This window comes from Panthera uncia, chromosome D4 (assembly GCF_023721935.1).
Source record: "Panthera uncia isolate 11264 chromosome D4, Puncia_PCG_1.0, whole genome shotgun sequence".
NCBI lineage: Eukaryota > Metazoa > Chordata > Mammalia > Carnivora > Felidae > Panthera > Panthera uncia.
In genome coordinates, this window is record NC_064807.1 from 7,777,085 (window position 1) to 7,802,657 (window position 25,573).

A 25,573-nucleotide genomic window follows, 5' to 3' on the forward strand; every position below is an offset into this window, starting at 1 on the left:
AGAGAGAGGAAGAGAGAGAGAGAATCCTAAGCAGACCTCACAGTGTCAGTGCAGAACGTGATGTGGGACTCGTACTCCGGAACCGTGGGATCATGACCTGAGCCTAAACCAAGAGTTAGACGTTCAACCGAGCCACCCAGGCGCCCCCATAATTTATTTCAGAAATATATGTACAACGTATGTCAAAGTGCAAGGATGCTTAACAATGACCAAAAGGATCCTATTAGAACTGACTACAGTGGGGGGCGCCTGGGTGGCTCAGCCGTTAAATGTCGGACTTCGGCTCAGGTCATGATCTCATGGTTCGTGAGTTCAAGCCCCATGTGGGGCTTGTGCTGTCAGCTTGGAGCCTAGAGCCTCCTTTGGGTTCTGTGTCTCCCTCTCTCTCTGCTCCTCTCCCACTTGTACTTTCTCTCCCTCTCTCTCAAAAATAAATAAACATTTAAAAAAAAAGGAAGAAAAAAAAAGAATTGGCTATAGGTAAAGGGATTTCTGGGTCCTTTCATAACTAGTTACAGCACAAAACAATACATCCAGGTATAATCCGGCATGTTTCTGAATCTAGAACTTGAACTGGTAGCTTGGTTATTTGATTCAGTTTGGCGGTAACATCGAAAATTTCATATTACAGAACCTCACTAGTGGTGTACAAGTCACATCATCAATTATCCTAAAACAGGAGAAAATATTCTAAATCCCAACTTTTAAAGAACTCACTTAAGTTTATTGATTCCTAACTGGCAAAGGCCACATCGAGTCGGTTAAAAAAAAAAAGAAAAAAGAAAAGAAAAAAAAAAAAGTCTCTAAGCAGCTTAAACCTGATGTTACAACGTCCTCATGTAAAGGTCACACACTTTTGGGTTTTTTGTTTTGGTTTTTTTTTTTTTAAGAGTTCCTCAAAATACCTATTTATGCTCTGGGGACACAGTTTTGCACAAGCTTCATTCTGCGGTTTTTCTGGCCTGCAGATCGAAAGCAGTCAATTAAAAGGGTGGGGAGGCCACTACCACTGCCTTCCCTTAGAGCAGTGAAGAAGCAAGAGCTGACGGCCAGGGGAGGGACAGGCGACCCGTAAGATTCGACTGCAACAGCAGAGGCCCTTCAGTGCCGTGCAGCGTGAGCAAAGTGCCCCGCACCCCATTACGAGCAGAGAGGTCTTGCACCTGTGAATGTACTAGAAACGAATATTCATAATGGTTACCAGTTTTCCTACGGCTGGAATGCGTACCTTATCTTCCACGTGGATGTCACAAATGTCACAATGATTCTTCTCAACCTGGAGGGTTTCAGTGCTGTCGGGCACCGCACTGTCCTTTGCCTCAGGCTCAAAGAAGGGTCTACCTCCCAAACCTTTGAGGTGTAGCCCCGAGCTCACCACCGTGCACTGTTGCATTAGAACACAGGAGCGTAAGCCTCTGTGGGGTCCTTACGAGATCACCTTACGGCAACATGACTTTCTTCGGCCTATTGTTTAAAGAGTCGCTTCCTAAAATACCCTTATCTAATATTGCATGGCACGGATCGGTGACATAAAACCACTATGTATGAAGACTCTGGGCCTGCTTTCCCTAACACGAGAATATTTCGTACCTAATAGCGGTGCCGCGAGGATTAAATGAGATAATGTATGTAAGACGCTAAGCACAATGTCTGGGGCGGTGTAAGAGCTCAGGAACGGTCGCTATTCTTATTTTAGCCCCGGGAATTTATGTCGGCCCCGAGCCCTTATTTTGCAGGTGCAAAAATTAAGCCTCAGGAGAGCGGACTTCCTTGGGCTGTAGTTCTGTTATTGTCTCGGATAAGCAGCTTAGCGGCCGTGCTGGAGGCCGGGGGCGCGGGCGAAGGTGCCTGCGGGACCCCCGGGCGCGGAGCAGTGGACCAGCACCGGGGAGCCGTGGGCGCGGCGGGGCGCGGGCGGCATCCATCACTGCGGAAGCCACTGGCCGGAAACCCCAGGCCCTCAGCGCGGGTGGTCAGCAGGGCCGAGGGCGAGGCCAGCACTGGGACGGTGCGCTGAGCCCGGATCCCGGTTCGCTCGGCTTGAAAGCCGGGCGAGAGCGCCTTATCTCGGGGTGGGGGAGGTTAGAGACGAACGGGGCGCTCGGTCGGGCAGGTGGGAGTTACCCCACCCTCAACGCCTTCCGCCGAGGGGGGCCGCCTCTCCTCCGGCGAAGGCAGCGGCCGGCTCCGCAGGGAGCGAGGGGGGCACCTCGCCTCCGGCTCCGGCTCCGGCGCGGGGGCCGCGCGAGCTCGGATCCGGCCGTCCGCGCGCCAAGCCGCGGCGGGACAGCGGGAGGCGGCGCGCGGCCCACACGCGCCCCGGGCTCGCTGGCTCTAAGATGGCGGCGGAGGCGGCTCGCTCACGCCCCGCCGCCCGCGCTACTCCGAGTAGCGAGCGGGCCGGAGCGCCGCGAGCAGGAGGGCGCGGGCGGCTCGGACCTTCCAGTCCGGCGCGGGCCCCGGAGCCTCGAAGCCTCCAGGCGCCGCCAGAAGCCGGGAGGCGGATGCAATTGGGCACACCACCGCCGGCGCCTCACAAACCAAGGGGCGGGGGGATGGGGGGGTGGGGGAGAAAAAAAAAAAGAGAGGAAAAAAAAAAAAAAGGGCGAACGAACGGCGGCACATCCGGGACCTTCCGTCCGCCCCGCCCCGGAAGTGACGTTTCAGGCCAGGGGGAAAAAAAAAAAAGGGAGGAGCGCGCTCTTGAAAGTGGATTCTATTACGCCGTAGTTGGTCTCCCCACAAGAGTGTCTGGAATGGCCCTCGACACCCCCTCTCCCGGGTTAGTCGTTCCCCTCTCGCGGCTCTGGGGCTTCTCTGCACAAAGCCGGCTGCCGGAACTGGCAGCCTTCGTCACACAGAAAGTACCCCTCGCACCACCACGCCCCTGAAGTCCCCCCCCCCCCCCCGCTGCCTCGTCGGCGCGTGTAGCGAGCGCACCTCCGAGAGGACCCTGGGGTGACCTCAGCCCCTGCCAAAGCTAAGCGCAGCTCTTCGGGGCCCTCGCTCGGAACCCCGCCTCGCACTCCTCCCTCCGCCCCTCCCAACAGCGGCCCGGGGTCGGGGCTGTCCGTCACGGTGCTGAGCCCGCCCCTTCCGGCGGCTCGCCGGGCCCACCTCCTCCCCTCTTCCCTCCCCGCCCCTCCCCGTGCGAGTGTCTCCCTCTCCCTCTCGCTCCCTCTCTCTCTCTCCCTCTCTCTCTCTTTTGTGAGTTATAGCAACCGTTGCCTTGTGAATCAAGCGCCATAGTCACCGTAGTCCTGGCGACTGTTACCCATCAACAACAACTACTCCTCTCCTCCTCCTCCTCCTCTTCCTCCTCCTCCTCCCCACCACCACCATCTCCATCACCCACCAACAACACCACAATAATCCACAGCCAAGGTGAATATTCTTCGGTCTGTACATGTGTGTGGGAGCGTGTGGCTGCGTGTGAACGCGTGTGTCCGTGCGCGCGCGTGTGTGTGTGTGTGTGTGTGTGTGTGTGTCCGTGCGCGCGAGCCGAGTGTGGCTGTGCGGGGGTCTCACTCCTGACACCGGGGGCTGCCGCTGCGGCGCCGCCGCCGCCGAGGGGCTCGGCGCCCCGGCGTGTTTACAATGGACCGAGCGCGCGGCGGCTGGCTCGGGGGTGTGGGCGCCGCGCCGCCCCGGCCCTCGGCGGCCGCGCGTCAGGGATGGAGCGGGAGCGCCGGGGGCTGCGGAGCCGGGCGGGAGCGGGAGCCCCGGGTCCCCGGCGCGGACGGCGGCGCTCTCCCCTAGGTCCGGCTCGGAGCAGGAGGGTCAGGTGAAGCGAGGAGGCTGGCTGGCTTTCTTTCTCTGATTTTTTGCCTGCTTTCCCCCGAGCTGCTCGTCTCCTGCTGATCTCAAAACCGAAATAGGCAGCAGCGTGCCGGGGGGGGACCCCAGAGGTGGTGTTTTGTTGTTGTTGTTGTTGTTCACTTGCGGGGCCTGGTTTACGGCTTTCGTTGTTTTTACCCTCGTACGACGGTGAACTTTTCCCACCGCCCCTTCCCTCCGTTCGTTGCCCCTCTTTGCCTTGTGCTAAAATGGGCTGCTCTCCTTGGGCCGTCATCAGCCGCACGGTTTCTTGTTTCTTGTTTCTTTTCTTTTTAAAACTGTGTTTTCTTTGTGCTGCAAACAGTCTTAATATCCATTCAGCACTCTTCCCTCCCCCCCCCCCCCCCCCCCCCAGGCAGGATAAAGCACTGTCAATAACTACTAACCCAAGTATCACAGATGCCCTGCATCTGGTTTAAATCACAAGCGCGCGCGCACACGCGAACACTTGCACACACATTGAAACCAGGGGCCTCTTCGCTGGGCTCTTTGCTGCCCTGGAAAAGAGATTTTTAAAACAAGTCTCTCCCCGCTCTCTTTCTTTTTTTGGTGTGTGTGTGTGTGTGTGTGTGCGTGTGTGCGCGTGTGCGCGCGCGCTTGTGATTTAAACCAGATGCAGGGCATCTGTGATACTTGGGTTAGTAGTTATTGACAGTGCTTTATCCTTCCTGTGGGGGTGTGAGGGGTGGTCGTGAGGCTCCATTTCACTTCGATGCACCTCCCTCCCCGCAGTGGAGAGTGCTGACAATTTTCATTGTGGTTAGGCGACTTGGGGTGTGATAAATAGGGAAAGGACAGAAGGAAGCCTTGTGAGAACTCAGTTTGCGGTGTTATTTGTGACAGTTGTAGTACTTTAAAGAGTTTTTCTTTTCTTTTTTTTTTTTTTACCCCTTCTTCATCTTCTCTGTTCCTTTTCCTTTGAGAGTTGAAATTGAAGTCAAGTTGTTCATAAAGAATGTATGAAGCTTCTCAACTTGAAACGTGTGTATATTTCACTCTCTTTGTGGTTGTTAAGATCTAGGCATGTGTGTACTTAACATACTCTTTTTTGTTTACTCTTTTGGTTTTCTTTGGACAGTGACTTGGAACCTGCTGACGAGAGACAACTTTTTCCTTTTTAAGTCTTTCTTCTAAAAAAAAAAATCTATCTTTTCCCCTTCTGTAGCTTTGAATACTTACTAATCCTCAAGTAGTAGGCTCTTGGTTAGAGGGAGCCCAGTGTTACAGATCCTGTAAATTTGCTCATTTTTCAGCCTCACGTTTAATTGGGAGGTTATTGGGTAAAGGGTTTCATAATGAACATGGGCTAAAACAGGTACGACGTATAATGTACTGTTCTGTTTGCACATATTGAAGTTTCTAATTTGGAATTTTAAAATAACGTGTTTAAACAGTCTTCTTTCTCACAGCAAATGCATATTGATTTACCTAACAGAGCAGCCTGTGAATAATGTGACAGTGTTAATTATTCTCGAGATTGTCAATGACCAGGTTGGGTAATTGTAACGCCATTGAGACTAATATTTTGTAAAGTGGGAGTTGGGGTTAAAAAAAAAAAAAGAAACAAACTTCTCTTTCAATTCATTTCCTTGTGAAGAAGTCTTTCTCAGAGCGCTCCAATCTCTTTATATTTATTCCCCAACCTGGGTTCCATGCAAATTTCTAATACTAATTTGTTTTTGTTTTTGTTTTCTGTTCAGATGAGTGTCAAATGGCTGAACACTTTTGGGTGGTGAAGCTCCTGGGTCCCATAAACTCTCTCCAAAGTTAATAGGAGTTTTGCTGTCTTGAGACGGTTTCAGACTTTATGCCATTTACATAATAGGTTTTCAGCCAAGTTGATTATATGCTATAATATTACGGTTTAATATTTTTATTTGCAATGTCCAAGAACTTGTTCGAGGCATTTCACTTGTTACAGCCATCTCAAGTTTTCTCTAATTGAGATTTTCCATTTACAAGTTGATTTGAGAGCAGAACTTAAATTGAATTCTATTACCCGCTTTTAAAAGCACTTAGGTGGTATAAAAGTTGCTGTTAGAGATGCTTTGAGCTCAAGTATGTCAGCATTATTCATATGGATTGAGTAAATTGTCGCCAGAAGTACTAACATAGGGATAAATTTTTAAAGTTTAACACAAGGATGAATACTTAGCATTTAGTTTCTTCTCTCTGTGCTGGTTTTCCTTGGAAGTACTATAGTACGTATTGGCATTCTCCTATGTTCTCAGTTTTTTAGACTAAAATCTGTGGAAGTGACCATGCTATAAAACTAAAAGTGTTAAAATAGGTCTTACTTGTAACTTGTTTCCGGTAGCTAAATATCTGTGATCCATTGTGCGTCATAATGCCTCTCTACATCTTTTTGATTGTTTTGCCTGTAAGTTGCATTAAATGGTGTGGGCATATTTATGTAGTACATTTACACGCATAATATCCTAAGCTAAAATGCACTTGTAAAGTGCATCATTCCACAGTATTTTCATTATATGAGCTAGTTATGCCCAATTTAAAAAAATAATACATTGTTTCTCTAGTATTCAGGTAGTCTTGTACTCAGGGACTCACAGGGTTTATAATTTATTCATTTAACATCCTTTAACACTAAACAGGTATTTTTTACCCTAAACAAGTTCAATATGGTAAACTTTTTCCCATTAAAAAATTAACAGAAAATGAATGAACTATTAGTCAAGATAGATTCAATGTATTTAAATGATGATATGTTACTTTTGGTAACATGTTTTATTCTTGAGGAAGTTGATGTGAGTGATTTTCTCTAAGCTTCCAACTGAAGAAATTGGTAGATGGAATGTGTGTGTGTGTGTGTGTGTGTGTGTGTGTGCGCGTGAGTGTGAGTGTTTAAAAGGGGGGATATAGCATCCTGTGTGAGAAGAGTTACATTTTTTTTTTTTCCTGACTGGGCTTATAGGAATGTTACTTTGTTCTTGGCATCTTTAGTGAGACTATGTTACAAGAAACAACAATAACCACAGAAGTAAGCTTTTAAATTGTGAAAAGTCTTCAAGGAAGTAAACCTTTAAATTATAAAGAGCCTGCTGGTTGTTTGTTTTTATACTGAACATTGGGCAAAAATGCTCCACTTCCAGTTACTTAAAAACAACAACAACAAAAACAACAACAACAAAGCCCCCCCCCCCCCCCCCAACTTAGTTTCCCTAATGAAATCATTTGCCTTTAACTGTTTGGTATAGATTCCCAGTGGCCGTGGCAGAACATTTTAAGTTCCTCTCTGTTCACAGGTGCATAGTGTTCCCATATTTTAGAAATCCAAGATTAAGTGGATTTGACTAAATCCAGCTTGTTAGGGACAGATGGCTGCTTTAAACAGGTGTCATTTTCATTTCTAGCGCATTGTGTTGGGACTTGTAGTGGTTCACAAAGGGCTATCTGAAGCAGGTGGCATCCTTTGCTTTGTCCTTAGTGAAATATACTTTCGGAGTTAATTATTTTCCTAGGAAGTTTTTTTTTTTTTTTTTAAGTAAAAGTTTTGAACTATTCAAGTTAAGATTCGTAATTTAATTAAAATGACTTTTATTTCTGATTATCATTCTATTTTCACACTGTATAAGTTGTAAATCCTTTCACAAAACAACTTAAAAATTCTTAAAAGTAATCGGATATTCACTTTGAATCCAGAAAAAAGTACTCTGGAACATTTTACCCCGTCAGTCAAGTTTATCTGAAACAAAAAGCCAAAGCTGATTTAAATAAAGTGAAATTTGGTTGACATGACAACTTTTGTGATGTCATATTTAAAGAATTTTTTTTGACAGCGTTATTTTAACGAGTGATAAATGTTGGAAACCAGTATTTTGTTTGTTCATTATTTTAAATCTTTTTAATTGAAAACATTTTCCAGTTGTTTCTATAACATTTTTAAGTGGTCTTTTTAAATGCAAATTGTTTTTAAGCATTAATGTTTAAAAATATGTACCAGAGTAAATAAAAGAGTATCAACCTATTGATTTCTAAGGTTCATTTTTACTTTGATTCTATCCCTTTTTTTGTGGTAATTTTATACATCTTATAACAGATGCACCAGGGGGTGCTATGCTGTTTGCAGCAATGAGATTATCATCACCACAAATGTGAACTGATTAGAACTTTTATTTAAAGAAAAAATTTTAATTATATATGCATTCAAGCATATAATAGCCTTATTTCTATGGAGCTTAAATTTAATATACTATGTTAATTGACAATTTTGTATCAGAGCCTCTTTCTGTTTGGCTAGGATAATATATATTAGCACAACATAAAATATCAAGACTGATCGGTTTGGCATAGTTTGAATGTCGGCATTAGTCCTTTAGGTACGGACATTGGTCCTGTTCCTACGCAGGTGTATCTGTCTCTGTCTCAAAAATTTCGGTTAACTTGAGAATCACACTGTTTGGGCAGTATGGCTCTGGACTCTGTAGATTTGGTATTGTTGGCACACATCAACGTATTGTGTGTGTGTGTATATATATATATATATATTTTTTTTAATGTTTATGTATTTTTGAGAGAGACAGAACATGAGTGAGGGAGGGGCAGAGAGAGAGCGAGACACAGAATCCGAAGCAGGCTCCAGGCTCTGAGCTTTCAGCACAGGGACCGACAACGGGTCTCAAACCCATGAACTGTGAGATCGTGACCTGAGCCGAAGTCGGACGCTTCACTGACTGAGCCACCTAGGCACCCCTACATATTGTATATTCTTAAAACATTTTTGTATGGCATAATTAATGCTATGCTTTTATTGTATGATTTTTAAAAAAACTACCTCAAACATGTGAGTGGTAGTAATAGTTGTCGGACTAATTGAATCAAGAACAGTAATAATATTAAAATTGTCTGGAGAATTCAGCCCCCGCTTGATGCTATTGGAGTAGTCTTGTTTGAAAATTTAATTTGGCTTTATTATCTAAGAACTTTTAGATTTTCTGACTTGCCCTGTGCCATATACTTCTAAACTAGAAGTGGTTGGGTATTGCTTTCTCTGCGTTTAGCGTGAGGTTTTTGTTTTTGTTTTTGTTTTTTAATGTTGCATATTTATATTTGAGAGAGATAGAGACAGAGTGTGAGCTGGGGAGGGGCAGAGAGAGGGGGAGACACAGAATCAGAAGCAGGCTCCAGGCTCTGAGCTGTCAGCACGGAGCCAGATGTGGGGCTCGAACTCACGAACCACGAGACCATGACCTGAGCCGGAGTCAGACATTTCACTGACTGAGCCACCCAGATGCCCCTAGTGTAGCGAGAATTTTTAAGGGGAACTATAGAATCCAATCTTTGGGCCCTTCTAGCATCGTTGACTTTCCTCTGTCAGCAGTATATACTCCAAAAGACAAACATGGAGACAGGGGTAGCCAGCGTCTTTCTCAAGTAAGCTTAGAAAGGTCTATCATATAAGCTTTTCTGTTCAGATAATAGATGTATGGGTTGATCTATACTATTATCCCACATTTAACTACAATCAGCAAAATGTGATATGTTTCAGAGTACCTTTATAAGAGATAGTAAGTACTTCATGTGTTGGAATGTCAAAGAACCAGAAACATCAAGAGAGAATAACTGATTGATGGTGCACCCGAGAGCAGGGAAGGGGCAGAGAGAGAGGGGGGAGAGAGAATCCCAAGCAGCGCTGTCAGCAGGGAGCTGGGGCTTGAACCCAGGAACAGTGAGATCATGACCTGAGCGAATGAACCACCCAGGTGCCCTGAGAGCAACTGTTTTTAAATACTAGTTTTGTTAAAATAGGTTAGGCATTTTTCTTTTACAGTGTGGTTTGACGGTTTACCAGTTAGTTTCTGCCGCTAAGATTTTTTTTTTTAATGTTTATTTATTTTTGAGAGAGAGAGAGAGAGAGACAGAGTGTGAGTGGGGGTGGGGCAGAGAGAGGGGAAGACACAGAATCTGAAGCAGGTTCCAGGCTCTGAACTGTCAGCACAGAGCCCTGTGGGGCTCCAGCTCACCAGCCATGAGGTCATGACCTGAGCTGCAGTTGCTTACCCGACTAAGCCACCCAGGCGCCCCACGATTTTTAAAGTATATTTATGACGTTTTAAAACCTTTATTTTTGAAGTTTTATTTTTCATATCAAAGTATAGGATGCACTTAATGAAAACAAATCAGTTAAAAAAATTGAAATATATTTAGAGTATCAAATTGGTATGTATTTTGTTCTTAAAATAAATTGATGGGATAAGTAAATTGGTTAAGAACACAGGCTTTGGGGTCAGATTTCAGATGATCTTATTAGCTGTGAGGCCTTGGACAAGTTGAGCTTAACTTGCCTCAGTTTTCTCATCTGAAAAACAGGATCCCCCTTACCAGCCTTATGGGGTTTTGTGGAGATTAAAGATAATTCTTGTAAGATGCTTTGCTCAGTATTTGATACAGAATACATGATCAATATGCGTTGATTCTTACTATTAGAGAATACTGAGAAGATGCCCATTCAAATCTTTTTCCCACCTAAGAATTCTTTTAATATGTTCCTGATCACTTCAGTGGCCCCTAAGTTTTGAAAGATTTTGCCCTCATTAAATAATTATTCTCTCCTCCCCTACTTTTAAAAATAAAGACAAAAATCGATCACAGGTTTGGATTACTTTTTGATAACCAGTCTTCTTATTACACTGAATTAATAGGATGTTAGCCCAAAGTTGTATTTTAGTTCAACTCTGCAGCCTTACAACAATGGCATTCTTTTACTACATTTTTAAAAATGTTTTTACTTTATTTTTTGAGAGAGAGCATGTGCAAGTGGGGGATGGGCGGGGGGTGGGGGGAGGACAGAGGATCCTAATCTTGCTCTGTGCTCACAGCAGTGAGCCTGATGCCGGGCTCAAACACACAAACCGTGTGAGATCATGACCTGAGCTGAAGTCGGACACTCGACCGACAGAGCCACCCAGGCGCCCCTTCCTACATTTGGACAACTCTCCTGGTCCAGAGATCTCAGACTGAGAACTAATAATGCAGCATTTCATATACTCTTAGGATTCCCATTGTCCATTTCATTGCCCAATTTATATTTTGTTTTGCACATGTTATACATGAGTTCATTTGAGAACATTTTGTACTGTATTTATAGACTTTGTATAAAATGTTGTCATTAATATATAATGGCAATAAATAGCTGTATAAAGATGAGTTCATCAAAGAATTATTCTATAATTTCATAATGCACTGCTTGGAATTGTTCTCTTACTAAGGGTAGAGAAATGTGTGAGGTCACCACTTGTGGACCTATAGCAATAAGTGATTTTGGAATAATTTGCCAGCCCTAATCTTGAGCTATAAAGTAACCTTGGAATGCTATGCAGTAAAACGTAATGTGAAATTATAGAGGAAAACATGTCATTTTGGCTCCCTTTCTTTGGCGATTAGAGATGTTTAAAGAAACATTTTAGTTGGCTATTTAGTAATTTGCTATGTATCTTTTTTTCTAAGCATTTTGACTGAGAATGATTTTTTCGTTTCGTTTTAGAGTGATCTAGATAGTCCTGATCTTTCTTGAACTGGAAATGTGAGTTATACATCCCAGTTAAAGTTTACTCAGTACTGCGTCTCATTTTTTTTTCCTGAAGCCTTTTTATAAATAGTGGGTTTTTGCCTGCCTCCCTTGTCTCACCTGTTCTCACTCTCCCCATTCCTGTTAAGTGTTTAATTATATGACTCCCTTTCCATTCTTTTTTATAGATAATTAGGCTAATAGATATAAGCAGACTCTCAGCTCAGCCATCTCCTCTGCTTCTTTTCTTCCAGTGAATTTCACACACATTTTAAAAGGAACTTGGGGCGCCTGGGTGGCGCAGTCGGTTAAGCGTCCGACTTCAGCCAGGTCACGATCTCGCGGTCCGTGAGTTCGAGCCCCGCGTCAGGCTCTGGGCTGATGGCTCGGAGCCTGGAGCCTGTTTCCGATTCTGTGTCTCCCTCTCTCTCTGCCCCTCCCCCGTTCATGCTCTGTCTCTCTCTGTCCCAAAAATAAATAAATAAATAAAAAACAAAAAACAAAAAAACGTTAAAAGGAACTTATGGGGAAAAGGTAGGAAACGTGACTTAGGTGGCAAGGTTATACCGTCATTATTTTCTTACGAGTTCTATCTGTCTGATTGCCCTCTTGAACAAATGCATCTCCTTGTTGCACTAATGATGTAACCTGAGCATGATTTTGCTCCGGGAGGCTCCCTTCCTCGTCTTGGCTATGCACTGGCCTCTGGCTAAGCCCTTTAGTTTAAATGTCTAGTCTAGCCCCAAAAGATTATGTTTGCACATCACATATGTCTGTCCATTGCTGACTCTTAATCCCTAGAAACTTCTTTCTCACGACTCTTAAGAGACGCTGTAATGCCCTTTCAGTACCGATTGCCTTTGCTTTGCCCAGTCGGGACAACCAGAGGATGTTGATGCTTCCTGTTGAGGCAGAAATGGGTAAGGGCTAATCGGAGCTGAGCCCAGGAAAACTAAGAGCGAGGCAGCTAGCCTGGAAGTAAAGGCGTACTAGCTGGTGATGGGAGACAGATCTGCTGAGAAGGAATGTGGAAGGAGAAAGAAGAGAGGGCGATGGATGGGGCTGGGAAATAAAGCCCTCAAAAGTGCCAGCCGAAGGAAGATAAAGAGGAGAAAGCAAGGTCTGTTCTGGTACTCAGGTTGCCACTAAGTGCCAGACCTTAGGCTAGTCACGTAAACCCTCTGGGTCTCAGTTTCTCCATCTGTAAAATGAAGCAGTAGGCCTATGTGATCCCTATAGCCCTCTGAGCAGTAGTCGGTGCTTCCGTGGTGAGATTGGCACCAAAGGGAAATGTTACCAATAACATAGAGCCGGGAATTGATACTTCCTTTCCCGATGGACTGAAAGGCTAGCATGTGCTTGCCCATTCTTTCTTTTGGTGAGAACAGCAGAGAAAGCAAATCCGGAGCCTGGGTCTAGCACGATGGCCACACCGCTGACCCAGTCTCAGAAGGTCCCACCATTTCGGTGGCCCCCGTGGGGAGCGGTGGCCAAGTGCCCTGGTTTCCTCACCCACATAGGAATTAGCTGAGTCTCACAGCCCGAGCTCCTGCCGAGCCGGCTCCTCTGTGTGTGTGTGTGCCAGACAAGAGTCTGACAGTTGGGGCTCCTGCCTGTTGCTCACCAATGAAATATTTAAAACAGGACATAATTTCCCAAGTCTGTGGACAGGCAGTTCGACGGAGGGAGAAAAAGGGAGGGAGGATAATGTGAGCTGTCCCATCAAAAGAAATAAAAATTTAGATTTCTGTTTATCTCATTTTTCAGCATTTCTTCCCCAGTTATTATAGCCTTGACTTTTTCTTCTCTTCATGCTATTCAGCTGCTTTTGAACTTTTTTTTTTTTTTTTAATTTTTTCAACGTTTTTTATTTATTTTTGGGACAGAGAGAGACAGAGCATGAACGGGGGAGGGGCAGAGAGAGAGGGAGACACAGAATCGGAAGCAGGCTCCAGGCTCCGAGCCATCAGCCCAGAGCCTGACGCGGGGCTCGAACTCACGGACCGCGAGATCGTGACCTGGCTGAAGTCGGACGCTTAACCGACTGCGCCACCCAGGCGCCCCTCAGCTGCTTTTGAAAAGAACTGAAGTCCTGTCAAGGAGTCTGGGCGAGTGCCTTTGGATTACTTTGGGGCCCTGCTCAGGGGGGGCCTTCCCCCTCACTCATGCTCCTGTTCTTTTCTGTCTTTTCCATTGGTGACCCTACTGCTCCCCCTCCCTGCCCCGAATGTTGTTTATGTTTACATAACCATTTTTTAAAAATTCAGGTTTGATGGCAGGAAAAATATTGTGTCTTTTGGTCAAGAAGTGTGCATTTTCATAACATTTTACTTTAATGGTAATGTGGCAACCAGACTCAAGATTGTAGAGCATTGCAGAGCGTGGAAGGAAGCATTCTTTGCATGAGTTCAAGATAAGTCTTATGTTCTGCTGGATGTCCCTTCTTTTACCAATCTGATAAGCGTATGAGAGATTAAAAGATTGTAATTATTGTTGCTTTTAAGACTACTTTTGAATGATCATTTTTATTGACTTATAGAAACCTAGTTAAGTGTGTGAACTGCATCCAGATTCCAGCGGTTTTTAGTATTTTGTAATTTCAAATGTAATAACTATCATTCTTTTTTAAATTTTTTTTTAATGGTTATTTATTTTTGAGAGAGACAGAGTGTGAGCAGGGGAGGGGCAGAGAGAGAGGGAGACACAGAATCTGAAACAGGCTCTAGGCTCCCAGCTGTCAACATAGAGCCCGACGCAGGGCTCAAACTCATGAGCCGTGAGATCACGACCTGAGCCCAAGTCAGATGCTCAACTGACTGAGCCACCCGGGCGCCCCTAACTATCATTCTTAAACATGTATCTGACCCTGTTTTGTCTCAGTCAGCATAGTTTGTTTTAATATGCAAAACCATTTTAGAAAGTCCTTGCTTGTCACTAAGGTTTCTCTCTTCCTTGCTTTATTTGTGGGGAGGTAGATGAGGGAGAATACTGGAGAGAGGCAGGAAGAAGAGATACATTTACAAATCATATCCTGTTTGCATTGTTAAGCACCTGTGCATTGCGTACTCTGTGCGGTTACTTTTCCTGGACTGTCAACCTTTGGTGGGGGTAGGGTGGGAATTGGAGGTGTGGGCAGGGGCAGCCAGAGGTGGCTCAGCTGATCCAGTGTTTCTTCCAGTTCTCTTTCCTTTTCTGCTGTAGTATTGTGCAGACTATATGTGCTTTTGTGAGGATAGGTGTCTTATTTATGTTTGTCGGTGATCCTTTCCTCCTAAAGACTGACTGTATCTATCTATGTCTATCCCTTAGTACATTAGTGGATATGCAGTGATATCCTTCTACGGAGCCTGTATTGTGATTTGGTTGTGCACAGCTTTTTAGAAAGGTGGGAATAAAAGAAAGGAGTATTGAGAAAATCTAGTCTGTGTGGCAGATAATGGAAATGATGCCTTACATCTACCTCTCTACATTTTGCTTTGGGTAGATTGTTTCCTGAAAGTATTTTTTGCAGTAGAAGCTCGGTTTTCCCCCTTGTGCCTATTTAGGCTGACATTTTAAAGAACCAAAGAGTATAATCTGTCACATCAGGCTTTCGCCGATTGGCATCTGATTATATCTGGTGACAGTCTTGGAGATGAGTTTTAATGAAGTGTCAGTGTAAAGGTCATTAATAAAAAACACACGAAGAGATACTATATTAGTGATCTTAATGCCACCTTTATCATTTTAAATGTACAGTGTGTATTTTGACGAGCCACAGTGAAAACCCACTACACTGACACCACGTAAAGTTAGATTCTTTGTTTTATGTCAGGATTGTATTGCATGGTTCTAAAGAATGTTTTAAAAACATTTTGTGTATAAAGTTACTTTATGTTTGTGGGGCGTACCTACGTTAAGAAAAATGAAATTTAGCTTATATATTGTGTTTTGTCCATATATGTGTTTATGTGTAGACCTTTAGAAAGTCATTTTTATGTATGTTTTGTTTGGCATTTTGGAACTTGTATCAGTAGGACTATTGCCCGCTAGCTTTTGCATTGCACGCATCTTGTAATGGTATTGGAACCAGTCCACTGCTGTTTTCTCGAAGCAAGGAATATTGGGGGAAATATTTAACTTAAGTTCTTTGAATGACCATTGTGTGATTTGGGAAACAACTTTTTATAGTGCCTCACATTATGTGATGGTTTGTAGGGACTACCTTTAGTTAACAAAGGCCATGAATGCCGAAGTTGAATTAATTATAGTTAGAGACAAAAATTGTAATTCATTCCAATTATAGCAGATTAAGATATTATATGGCTGGATCAACATTTGATCTGTTCCTTTATTTTTAGAAGTCTGCTGAGTTTTGAAATTTAAAACCTTTTAAATAATGTTGAATGAGTAGAGCTCTATAATAGATGTGGATTTCTATTTCAGCATAGGTTTGAGAGCCATATGGCTTGGAAGTGAGGTAGAATTTTGTTTCTGAAATTGGAAGGTGATGCATTTTAATATTTTGATTGCATGAGACCTGCTTGGGCATTTATTAGTTTTGCTAGAAACACGGGTGACACAGACCGGAGATGTCGATTGGAGTATATGTGAGAGAGGGTCATCGTAGCGATCCTGAAATTTCACTCACCTCCAGTCCTGCTGCCCTTGATCAACTTTGCAGTAAAAGCTTCTTTTTTGGATAATATAGCTTTCTCTATTATACTGTATTTTTGTTAATTCACATCGCTGTCTGGAATTTCCCAATCCCACAGCGCAGTCTTGTGTGACGCATTATACATGAGCTTTGGAAGTTCCAGTTTACCTTTTGGTTTACAAACCTTAGAAAGAATGCCAAGAGATGACACCCAATGCCCAGAACAACACCTTGATCTGAAGGAATGGGGTAAGAATGAGGGTAAATCGGGGCAGGATCATATAATTGGAAAAGGTAGAGTATGAACTAAATGATTAGTATGGTGTAGAGAAAAAGAAGGGTCATTTTAAGGGCTGTGTAAACCCCGTCTGCCATATTCAGCATATCTAACAATATTACCACCACTGCTGTTAACATTATTTCTGATATTTGATTCAAAAACATGCTAGGAGAGGCCTCAGAGAATTGGGTACTTTTGTCTGTAAGCTTGTAGTTCTCCACTGTTGCCCTTTAGCTTTATTTTTGGGTGAGGAATTCAAGAGTTTATATCAGTTTGTATTGAGGGCCAATACTGTTTTGGTTAATTTAGGAATCCTGAAGACTCAGATTTCCATTGGGTTTTAGGGAGCATTTTTTTAAATTTTTTTTTTAACGTTTATTTATTTTTGAGACAGAGAGAGACAGAGCATGAACGGGGGAGGGTCAGAGAGAGAGGGAGACACAGAATCTGAAACAGGCTCCAGGCTTTGAGCGGTTAGCACAGAGCCCGACTCGGGCTCGAACTCATGGACCGCGACATCATGACCTGAGCCGAAGTCGGACGCTTAACCGACTGAGCCACCCAGGCACCCCTTAGGGAGCATTTTGAAAGAAGAGAGAGAAATAAAGTATTAGACCAAAATGACATATTCCCAGCTATGTGAACATATTTTTTCATGTTTGAAATTGTGGAAGTCTACAAAGATGACAAGAGCTGATATTTGGGGATTTTGAAGCACAAAAAAGGAAAGGTAGAAGAAGTTACTGAAAATGCAGTTAGATGAAATTAGTGGAGACTTTTAGAAGAGAGATTAAGATAAAGTGGATAAATCAAAGTATGAATGGTGACATAATTGGCTGGAGGAAAAGTCATTGTTTTTGCCTTATTGTGATTTTAACTAATAGGAGATGCTTGTACTTTGTTGAAAGTATAATATTTTGATGAAAATATTTACCGTGAGTCTGTGGGACCTTTGTTACTGCTTGGGGTTGTACTTTTACTTCATGTTGTATATAGAAAAGCATGAAGTTGAGATGTGTCCATTTCCTCATGATTATTTTATTATTATGAAGTTATATGTGAAACATCCAAAATGAATATATTCAGCTGGGATTTCATTAGCATATCTGATATCTAAAGCACTTTCCATTTGGGAAGCCAATAGGTAGCGGAAAACTGTACACCATAAATGTATATATAATTAAAACTTTCTTATTTTGGGATTTTTAAAACATACTGAAGTAGAGAGAAAAGCATAATGAACCCCCTGTGCTCATCACACATATTTAATGATTAGTACCGTCTATTGTTCTTAAAGCTATACCATTTGAAATATTTGTTTATTGAAATAAACTTGAACCCCTCTTTATTCTGTGTTTCTCTGAAAAAAATTAAATTTGTTAACCAAGACTCAATGTAGGCTTGAAAAGATGCTTACATTATGTTGAAGACAAAATATTTAAGAGTGATTGATCTTCATCAATCTTCCTGTTATTTTTTTCTCAGCACAGCATTTCTAAATCAGGAAGTTTGTTCTCAGTTATTTGTCAGGTGTTTTGCTTAGTAATTCCAGGCTCTCCTACTTGAAATTTGACCTGTCGTTATAAAGGCGGCAAGCCCAAGGACAGCAGCTCATGTTTGCAGGACACAGGAAGACAGCTGTGTGAGACACACCCCTCAGAGGTGCAACGGTGTTTGTCTTTTGTACATCACTCTTTTGCCTTGTGTGTAGGCAGATTGGATGAACTGTGACAAGCCACTTTGTAAGTTGCCAAGAGAAGAGACCAACCACTAAGATACTCCCTTTAGAGTTAGCTGCTCGGTTGTGGGACGTAATGGCCTATCTACAAAGAGAGAGCCATCCATTGGTGACAGTGGATGTCCTGATAACTTAGGACATCAGTCATAGCAGGTTAATGTTGACTGAAGTCAGGTGTGAAAGAAGCATATTTTCCAGTGCTAGAGTCTATAGCCAAAAAAAAAAAATCCATTATTCATGTTGGAAATTATTCTGTAATGAGCAGACTAATATGTATAACAAACAATGATTAATGGCATTTTAATAAACAGCACAAAATGTAGACCTAAATCTCGTTACTTGAAAGCTGAGTTTTCTTGTTGTTTAATTAGATGAATAAGGCACGAAGGAGTAAATTCATTACATTAAATAACGCCTGCATTTTTTGGTTATGTAACTTTAATTGCTAAACTTCTCTCTGATCCAGAAGGTTCCATAGAAATGTATATGACTTCATAAAATATTTTGGCAGTCTTTTAAAATATTTCTGCTACGGGGTTACTGCTAGCCAGACAGAGTGGTAAAGTGATACACTAATTAAATGATCTGATCCCATAGCTAAAATACCATTTCTTTTCTCCAAGGGTTGTAGTTAATTCCTTCTGGCATTAGGAAATATCTAAGTTATAGGTCCTAGTAACATCTAAATTATCAGATTCTCACATACTTAAGCTTTCCAAAAGCAGATAGAAGATGTGACGTATACAAGAGAATGCCACTATAAAGCTTAATTAGCCAGTGTTTGAACAAAACATAAATGTAACCCTGCAAAACAAAAGATGATGGAATACGTGTTAATTTCATTAATATTTATAGAGGATTTTATTATGAACTTAATGCAACATCAGTGTAAACATTATTTGTAATAATGTTTTCTGTGGTTTTTATTATTTTACATTCAATACAGTGTCAATAAAAGCACTGGTAATTTAATTCTAGTGTTGAAAGGTTAAAAAAAATTGACTCCCGTTCCATTTATGTCACATGACGTCATTTAGAAACAAGCCATTTCCAATGTGAAAAGTGTAATCTTGGTCCGCTTACTCTGCATGGGAATAACTCCCCATTAGCAGACAACTTAATATTCTAATTTGGAAGAACACCAAAGAAGAGCTTCATTCAGGAATTGGTATTTCAGAACCCGACCCTGTTTTTGTGGAGCCGCTAGGCCTTTGGGTCTGGAGCTGGAACCTCAGACCCCCTAGGATAAGTGCCTTAGTCCCTCAGGGCCTCACCTCCAGCCTCTCTACCTGTTTCTGTTTAACTGCTCTACTGTCTTCCTCTTCAGCCCCCTTTCTTCGTCTGTCTCTGCACAGCTGACCCAGAGGGGCATCCAGGCTGCTCCGGGAGAGATTAAAGAGGTGACAAAGTCTGTCGCTGGAGTTACACATGCTTCCAAATGGCACAAATATGTGGAATTCCAGTGGAGACATAATTAGGATGTTTTATTTTAGAATCCGAACTTTTAAGCTGGAACAGATTTTGGAGGTTATTTAGGCCAATCCCCTCCTCTGCCCACCCCCCACCCCCCTTATTTTATTTTTTTTCTAGAAAAAGCATTAAAGTTTTAAAATTGTGTAAGGTTTGAGTAAATGTCTTAATTTTTTATTATTTCCAGCTGTAGGTTTTGGCATACTGGCCATTCCTTAATTGCTTTGTTTTAGAACGACATAGAAATAAAATTTTTCAATATTTTCCCAAATCACAAGTAGGCTATATATTAAGGGGAAATATATTTGCTAGATTTTTTTTTTAAAGGAATGTTATATTTTTATCCCTATCGTTGTATTTCTCCTTGCTGGTTGCTGCATGTTAGTGACCTGTGTCGTAATCAATGTATTCATGTAAATAATTCTCCCACTGGGCACGCACTTCTTTACTGTTTTTAGGGTAAGGGTGATTTTAATCATTCTAAAGATTGTTGTAAAAATCCGGTGGAGTATTAATTTTAAAAACTGAAACAGTGTTTCCTGTAGGTCATTCTTCCAGGACAAAAGTAAAATGCTGGCCGCTGATGTCGGTGGTACAAGCTGAGACTTGCCCAGGCTGGGCGTTAAAGGTGTTGCCGCGCTCAGAGAGCCGGCGGAATGAGCCAGGGGCCTGCCCGGTGTTCCATAGCAACCAGAGGCAGCCCCAGCAGCCATGCTATTGTATGACTTCTTGTTTTCTTAATCTGGATTTTTGGAAGGATATGCTGTTTACTGATTAATAGTAGGAGACTGGCAGGAATAAGTAATTACCAAGATTTTGTCGTGTGTGTGTGTGTGTGTGTGTGTGTGTGTGTGTGTGTGTGTTATGTAAGTACATCTGTGAGGTCACACTTAGTTTTGGTATCCTGTTTTGTGAGAAAGGTGCCCACTTTGAGCATCAACCCTATTGGTTATTTGAAACAACCCATCGAAGACAGACCAAGAAAATAGCAAATAAATGAACTTTCTAGCAGTAATCTGATGCTCTTACCAGCCTCATTTGTGGTACCAGAGCTGAAAGGATACATTTATATAAAACAGGAGTAGGTTTCCTATAGGGGAAAACCATTTGTCATTTGCTCTTAACAAGGTAAGTCCCCATGGACAGACCTTTCTTGTAAAACTGTTCCCTTTGGATTTATCTTCACCTTCAATAAAAACGGAGGTACGATAAACAAAGGTATGATGAAATATTAGTTAGCTCTTGCAGTTTTGCCTAGAAGTTCCTCATTCTTTGTCTTTAGGAGTTTTTAAAAATCTAATGCTGTTGTTTCATCTGAATTGAGAGACTGAGAATACAGTGCATTAAACTGAATTTTCTTTCTGTTAAATGAAGAAAAAGGTTTTTTTGTTTGTTTGTTTGTTTTGTTTTTTGGGAGGGGCCGGGGGAGATTCAAATCATTTCCTTTTAGAGTTAACTATATTCCTGATCTGCCAGTGAACCTACTGTCTGGAACGAAAAATACAAGTATTAAGAGTGTAATTCATATTAAGAGAGAGAGCTCTAGCTAGATCCTGGGAAGTCTTCAACTGAGATTTGAATACAGAGATTCAGTTACTGTAGTAACTAAATACTAGGCTGCTGTATTTGTTGGGTGTAAAGAGGAAGAATCTAAAACATGGAATATATTCTTAGTATCTTATGAAATTACAATCTGGTTAAAATTTTACTTAAAGTGTTTCTAAATATGGATTAATAAAATCCTCTAAAAAGAAGGTACTTTGGATGTTTTCAAATAGCCCAGAGTTTTAGGCTTCTTCAGCATCTTTTAGGGTTCCTCATTGCCTCCCCATCAAAATCATGTAAGAAATATGTATTGAGTGCTGTGAAACTACCATAGTGCTGCGAGGAGAAGCTTACAGTCTAGTGTACATTTTCAAGTTTGTATTTCACCACCTGCCCTGTAGATTCTCTTTTCTGGCCAGCCTGGCGTATGGTGGTGTGTGATTGGGTAAGAGCCTGACTTCAGAATGAACAGTCCTGGGTTTGAATTTCAGCTCTGCTACTGATTATTAGTTTACCCTTAGGCAGATTACTTGAACTCTGTGAAATAGGGCTAATATAATCGACCTTAAAAGATCGTTTCAAAGATCACATCGCAGGACACAGGCAAACAGCACTGTGTCTGACATTTCAGTGCTGAGTCCATGGCGATTGCTGTTACTCCCCTAGGGTCACTTGAATTCTGCCCTGTCCTTTCTCTTCTCCACAGTTCTCATGCTTTAGTGTACTTAGGATATGTTTCCCACCCTAGTTAAATTCATCTTTCCTAAATTAGAGTGGTTCCTAACTTGATGAGTTCACTTCTGATGAAGGTCTTACCAACCCTGGCACTGATTGGGAATTGTGATTTAGATTTTTGTAAACATTGGATCTTTCCAAATTGTTTATAAGCTTCCTGAGGGCAGAAGACGGCACAATGGTTTCTTTAACTCAGCACAAAACCCAGTGTCCTTTCCTAGTAGAAGTAATCGATGAGTAATTACTAAATCTCAGATTATCTTCATCTCTAATCAAATTATAGAAAACAGATATAATGGGGCGCCTGGGTGGCTCAGTCGGTTAAATGGCAGACTCGTGATTTCCACTCAGGTCATGATCTCACAGTTTCTTGAGTTTGAGTTCTGCATCTGTGCTGACGGTGTGGAGCCTGCTTGGGATTTTCCCTCTCTCTCTTCCCCTTTCCCACTTGTACTCTGTCTTCCTCAAAACTAATAAATAAACTAAAAAAAACCCAAAACATTTAACCATTTTATGATTTTATCTAACCTTGATTTTATAATGACCATTAGAGCAATGCAGTTTTTTATTCCAAATGGATTTACTTCGTAGTATTTTTTTAAAAAGCGTATTTATTTTGAGAGAGAAAGAGGGGCAGAGGGTGGGGGGGGGAGAGAATCGCAAACAGGCTTCGCACGGTCAGCCTGGAGCATCAGCCGATGCCGGGCTCGGTCTCCCAAACAACAAGATCATGAGCTTTTGAAATCAAGAGTTGGACGCCCAACCGACTGAGCCACCCAGGCACCTTTGTTTACTTCCTATTTTTAAAAACTGGACTTAATGTCATAAATTCATGAATTTTGTATATTTCTTCATATACAGCATCATATGGTAGTTTTGGGCTGGCCTTAGGTTTCTTTTCCTCTCACCGTTCCAAATGACATTTTGTGAAGTAACTCTGTAGGTATACACGAATTTCATATCTGTGTGTGTGTGTGTGTGTGTGTGTGTGCGCATTTACATACCTATGTATGGGTGTGTGCATGAAATTTTAGGCTTGCCTGGGATTTTCCTTAGTGTCTAATAAGACTAATTTCTTAGTTTCAAAAGTTGGTAAGTGACTTGTTAGGATCCAGTACCTTTTTCCTATTTTCTGGTTGTGGCAGGGTATGGGAATTCCTAATGCTGCTTGTTATGGGAGAAATGTGGGGGGCATTGTGAGAACTTTGCTTTTGGGGGGGCTGCTTCGAATACCCCAAACTCTTGAGTTTCACCTTTTGCTACCGATTGTCACTGTTCCTTTTGGGATGTCAAAAGTGCAGAGGGACAGGAGTTCCGAGCTTACCCCAAAGCAGCTGGTGGCATCAGCGTAGAATTATTACGATGGTTAGGTCTGTGTTTGCGTTTGATATTCCACTGAGGGTGGCACTGTTGTAAGGTAGGGTTATTTGCTTTGATGTCTACTGCAGAGACTTTCCCCTGGAAAAGCTTTGTTTTTAAATATGAACTGTCATCTATAGGTCCCTCCAGCTCAGCTCTCCTCTTAACCTGTGTGTTTTCATTGACTACCGTCTCGAGTTGATGAGACCCTCTTTTTAGACTCCAGGGGCTCCGTTCAGTTTTAGAATCCGTTCCAGTGGACAAGCTCATTTTCAGTTTGTGTATTCATCCACTTATTTCTTGACCAAATATTGGCACCCACCGTGTGGAGGAGATAGCAGTGCACAAAACTGGTCAGGTCCCCGCCCTTGGGGGGCTTGCATTCACAGAACTGGGGATGGGGGTTTGGCAACATGAATGAGTTTTATAATAGATGGTTGCAAATGCTCTGGAGAAACAGAAAGAAAGGAAGAGGGGTCATAGGATGGGTGATGAGGGGTTGCAATTTCAAATAGGAATTAGGAAGACCTGATAGAGAAGGTGACATTTGAGTAAAATCTGACAGAAGTAGATCTTGTGTATCTCTTCAAGTGTGGCTTTATAGATTTATAATATTGACACCCTAATTGATGCTAGCCTGTCTTCTCTACTGAAGAGTCCTAGTTGCTTATATTTGCCCTTACATGGTCCTTTTCTTTCTGCCTTTCCCTTTTTTGCCTTTTATTATTTTACATGCTTTGCCCTGAATATATAGCCTTTTTACTTATAGTTTACTTTGAGATATATTTGACTGAACCTTGTTTTCTAGAAGGAAACACGCAGAGTAAGAGACTCTTTCAAAAACGACTTTGAGTTTGGTTTAGTGTTTCTCTTGCGGAGGGAGCGGATATTAAAACGTTCAGGCCCACCCTCCCTGCTTCCAAGTGGGAGCCTTCTGAAACGCTCGTAACAAAATGTGTCCTAAAAATTTGGAAAGAATCGATACGTGAAATATTAAAAAAAGAAAACAATCACAATTAATGGGCAAATGGAAATTAGAATTAGCTAGATGGCAGTTTTGTTGGTTACACTCTCGGTTTGCCTGTGTGGGTAATTTAAACCGGAGAGAGAATCTGCGGATGACGGCTTCTGTGATCAAAAGCTCTTCAGTGTCCCAGATGTGAAACCACAATGTCACGTTTGTGTAGCAGCGTGTTCTGCCATTATCTAGTCACCTTTAATCATGGATTTATGAATTGAATTTATTTGTAAAATTTGGTATATGCAGAAAGACATAAATGAGAGGTTATTTAGATAAATAAAAGTTACTAATGGAATCAAGTTGTCTAGAACTCTGTTATTTTGACAAATAGATTGTCATACTGATATTTTTAGAATGAGATTTTCAGTGTACTGATGTCAAAATCGTATTTTCCATTTCAGTTCAGTGTCACATATTCAGCATTATGTGCCTGTCGTCCATTATGAAATGTACAGTTTGACAGTATTTGAGGCTATTGTAGCTGTATTGGAATACTTCAAAAATGGTACAAAATATATAATATAATATAATATAATATAACATAATATAATATAATATAATATAATATAGTATAGTATGAGGTATTTTTAACATTTTTAAGTTAAGGAAGCAGGAACTGCTGTGGAATATTAAACAAACAAACAAAAACTACCTTTCTCTGTTTGAACTTCTATAATTATATGCATAATATTTATTTCTAATCCTACTTTCCATCCTTAAAGGCTGGTTAAACGATTATACTTGCAGATATACCCAGGTGTTCGGGTCTGAAGGGAGTCCGATGTGCCCACATTTTAGCAACCTGTAGGCCAGCGTTTCTTGAACTTGAGCGCCTGGTTTATCTGCCATTAAAAATATAAATAAATAAAAAGTTAAAGAGGCTAAATTTAGTATTATCACTTGTCTGTACTGCCATCATGTTTACGAAAACACATAGGAGCTCTAAAAGATTTTGAAGAGCAGGTCTACTGTCTTACCCACCGTACCCCCCACCCCCAACTTTTTTATGTTGGCAAAATATAAACCTATGTAAAAATAGACTAGTTTGATGAACTAATGAAGTGAATTCCCATTATCCATTACCCTGCTTTAATAGTTAACACTTCCTGGTGAATCTTGTCTCAACTGTACCTACCTCTTCACACCCCCCTACCCCGTCAGTTTCCCTTACTGACCTCTTCACTCCCCCCTACCCCCTCAGTTTCCCTTACCTACCTCTTCACTCCCCCCTACCCCATCACTGTTTCCCTTACTTACCTCTTCATTCCCCCCTACCCCGTCAGTTTCCCTTACTTACCTCTTCCCTCCCCCCCTACCCCGTCAGTTTCCCTTACCTACCTCTTCACTCCCCCCTACCCCATCACTGTTTCCCTTACTTACCTCTTCACTCCCCCCTAGCCCGTCAGTTTCCCTTACTTACCTCTTCA

The 25,573-nt window shown here is 42.2% G+C and overlaps 1 protein-coding gene across 7 annotated transcripts in view; it reads left to right on the top strand.

Annotated features, from left to right (window-relative positions):
- The first annotated feature begins 2,941 nt into the window (after nt 1–2,941).
- The window catches only part of RFX3 (regulatory factor X3), a 286,010-nt gene continuing 263,378 nt past the window's right edge, over nt 2,942–25,573 (top strand). For 4 of the 7 annotated variants that reach the window (XM_049632943.1, XM_049632980.1, XM_049632954.1 and 1 more), the window contains exon 1: nt 13,433–16,247. In XM_049632943.1, coding sequence (XP_049488900.1) covers nt 16,142–16,247 — 106 coding nt within the window. In that variant the 5' untranslated portion in view covers nt 13,433–16,141. Of the gene's footprint in view, nt 3,385–13,432; nt 16,248–25,573 lie in introns of those variants that run through there. The other 3 variants (XM_049632974.1, XM_049633000.1, XM_049632946.1) reach the window with 2 other exon arrangements.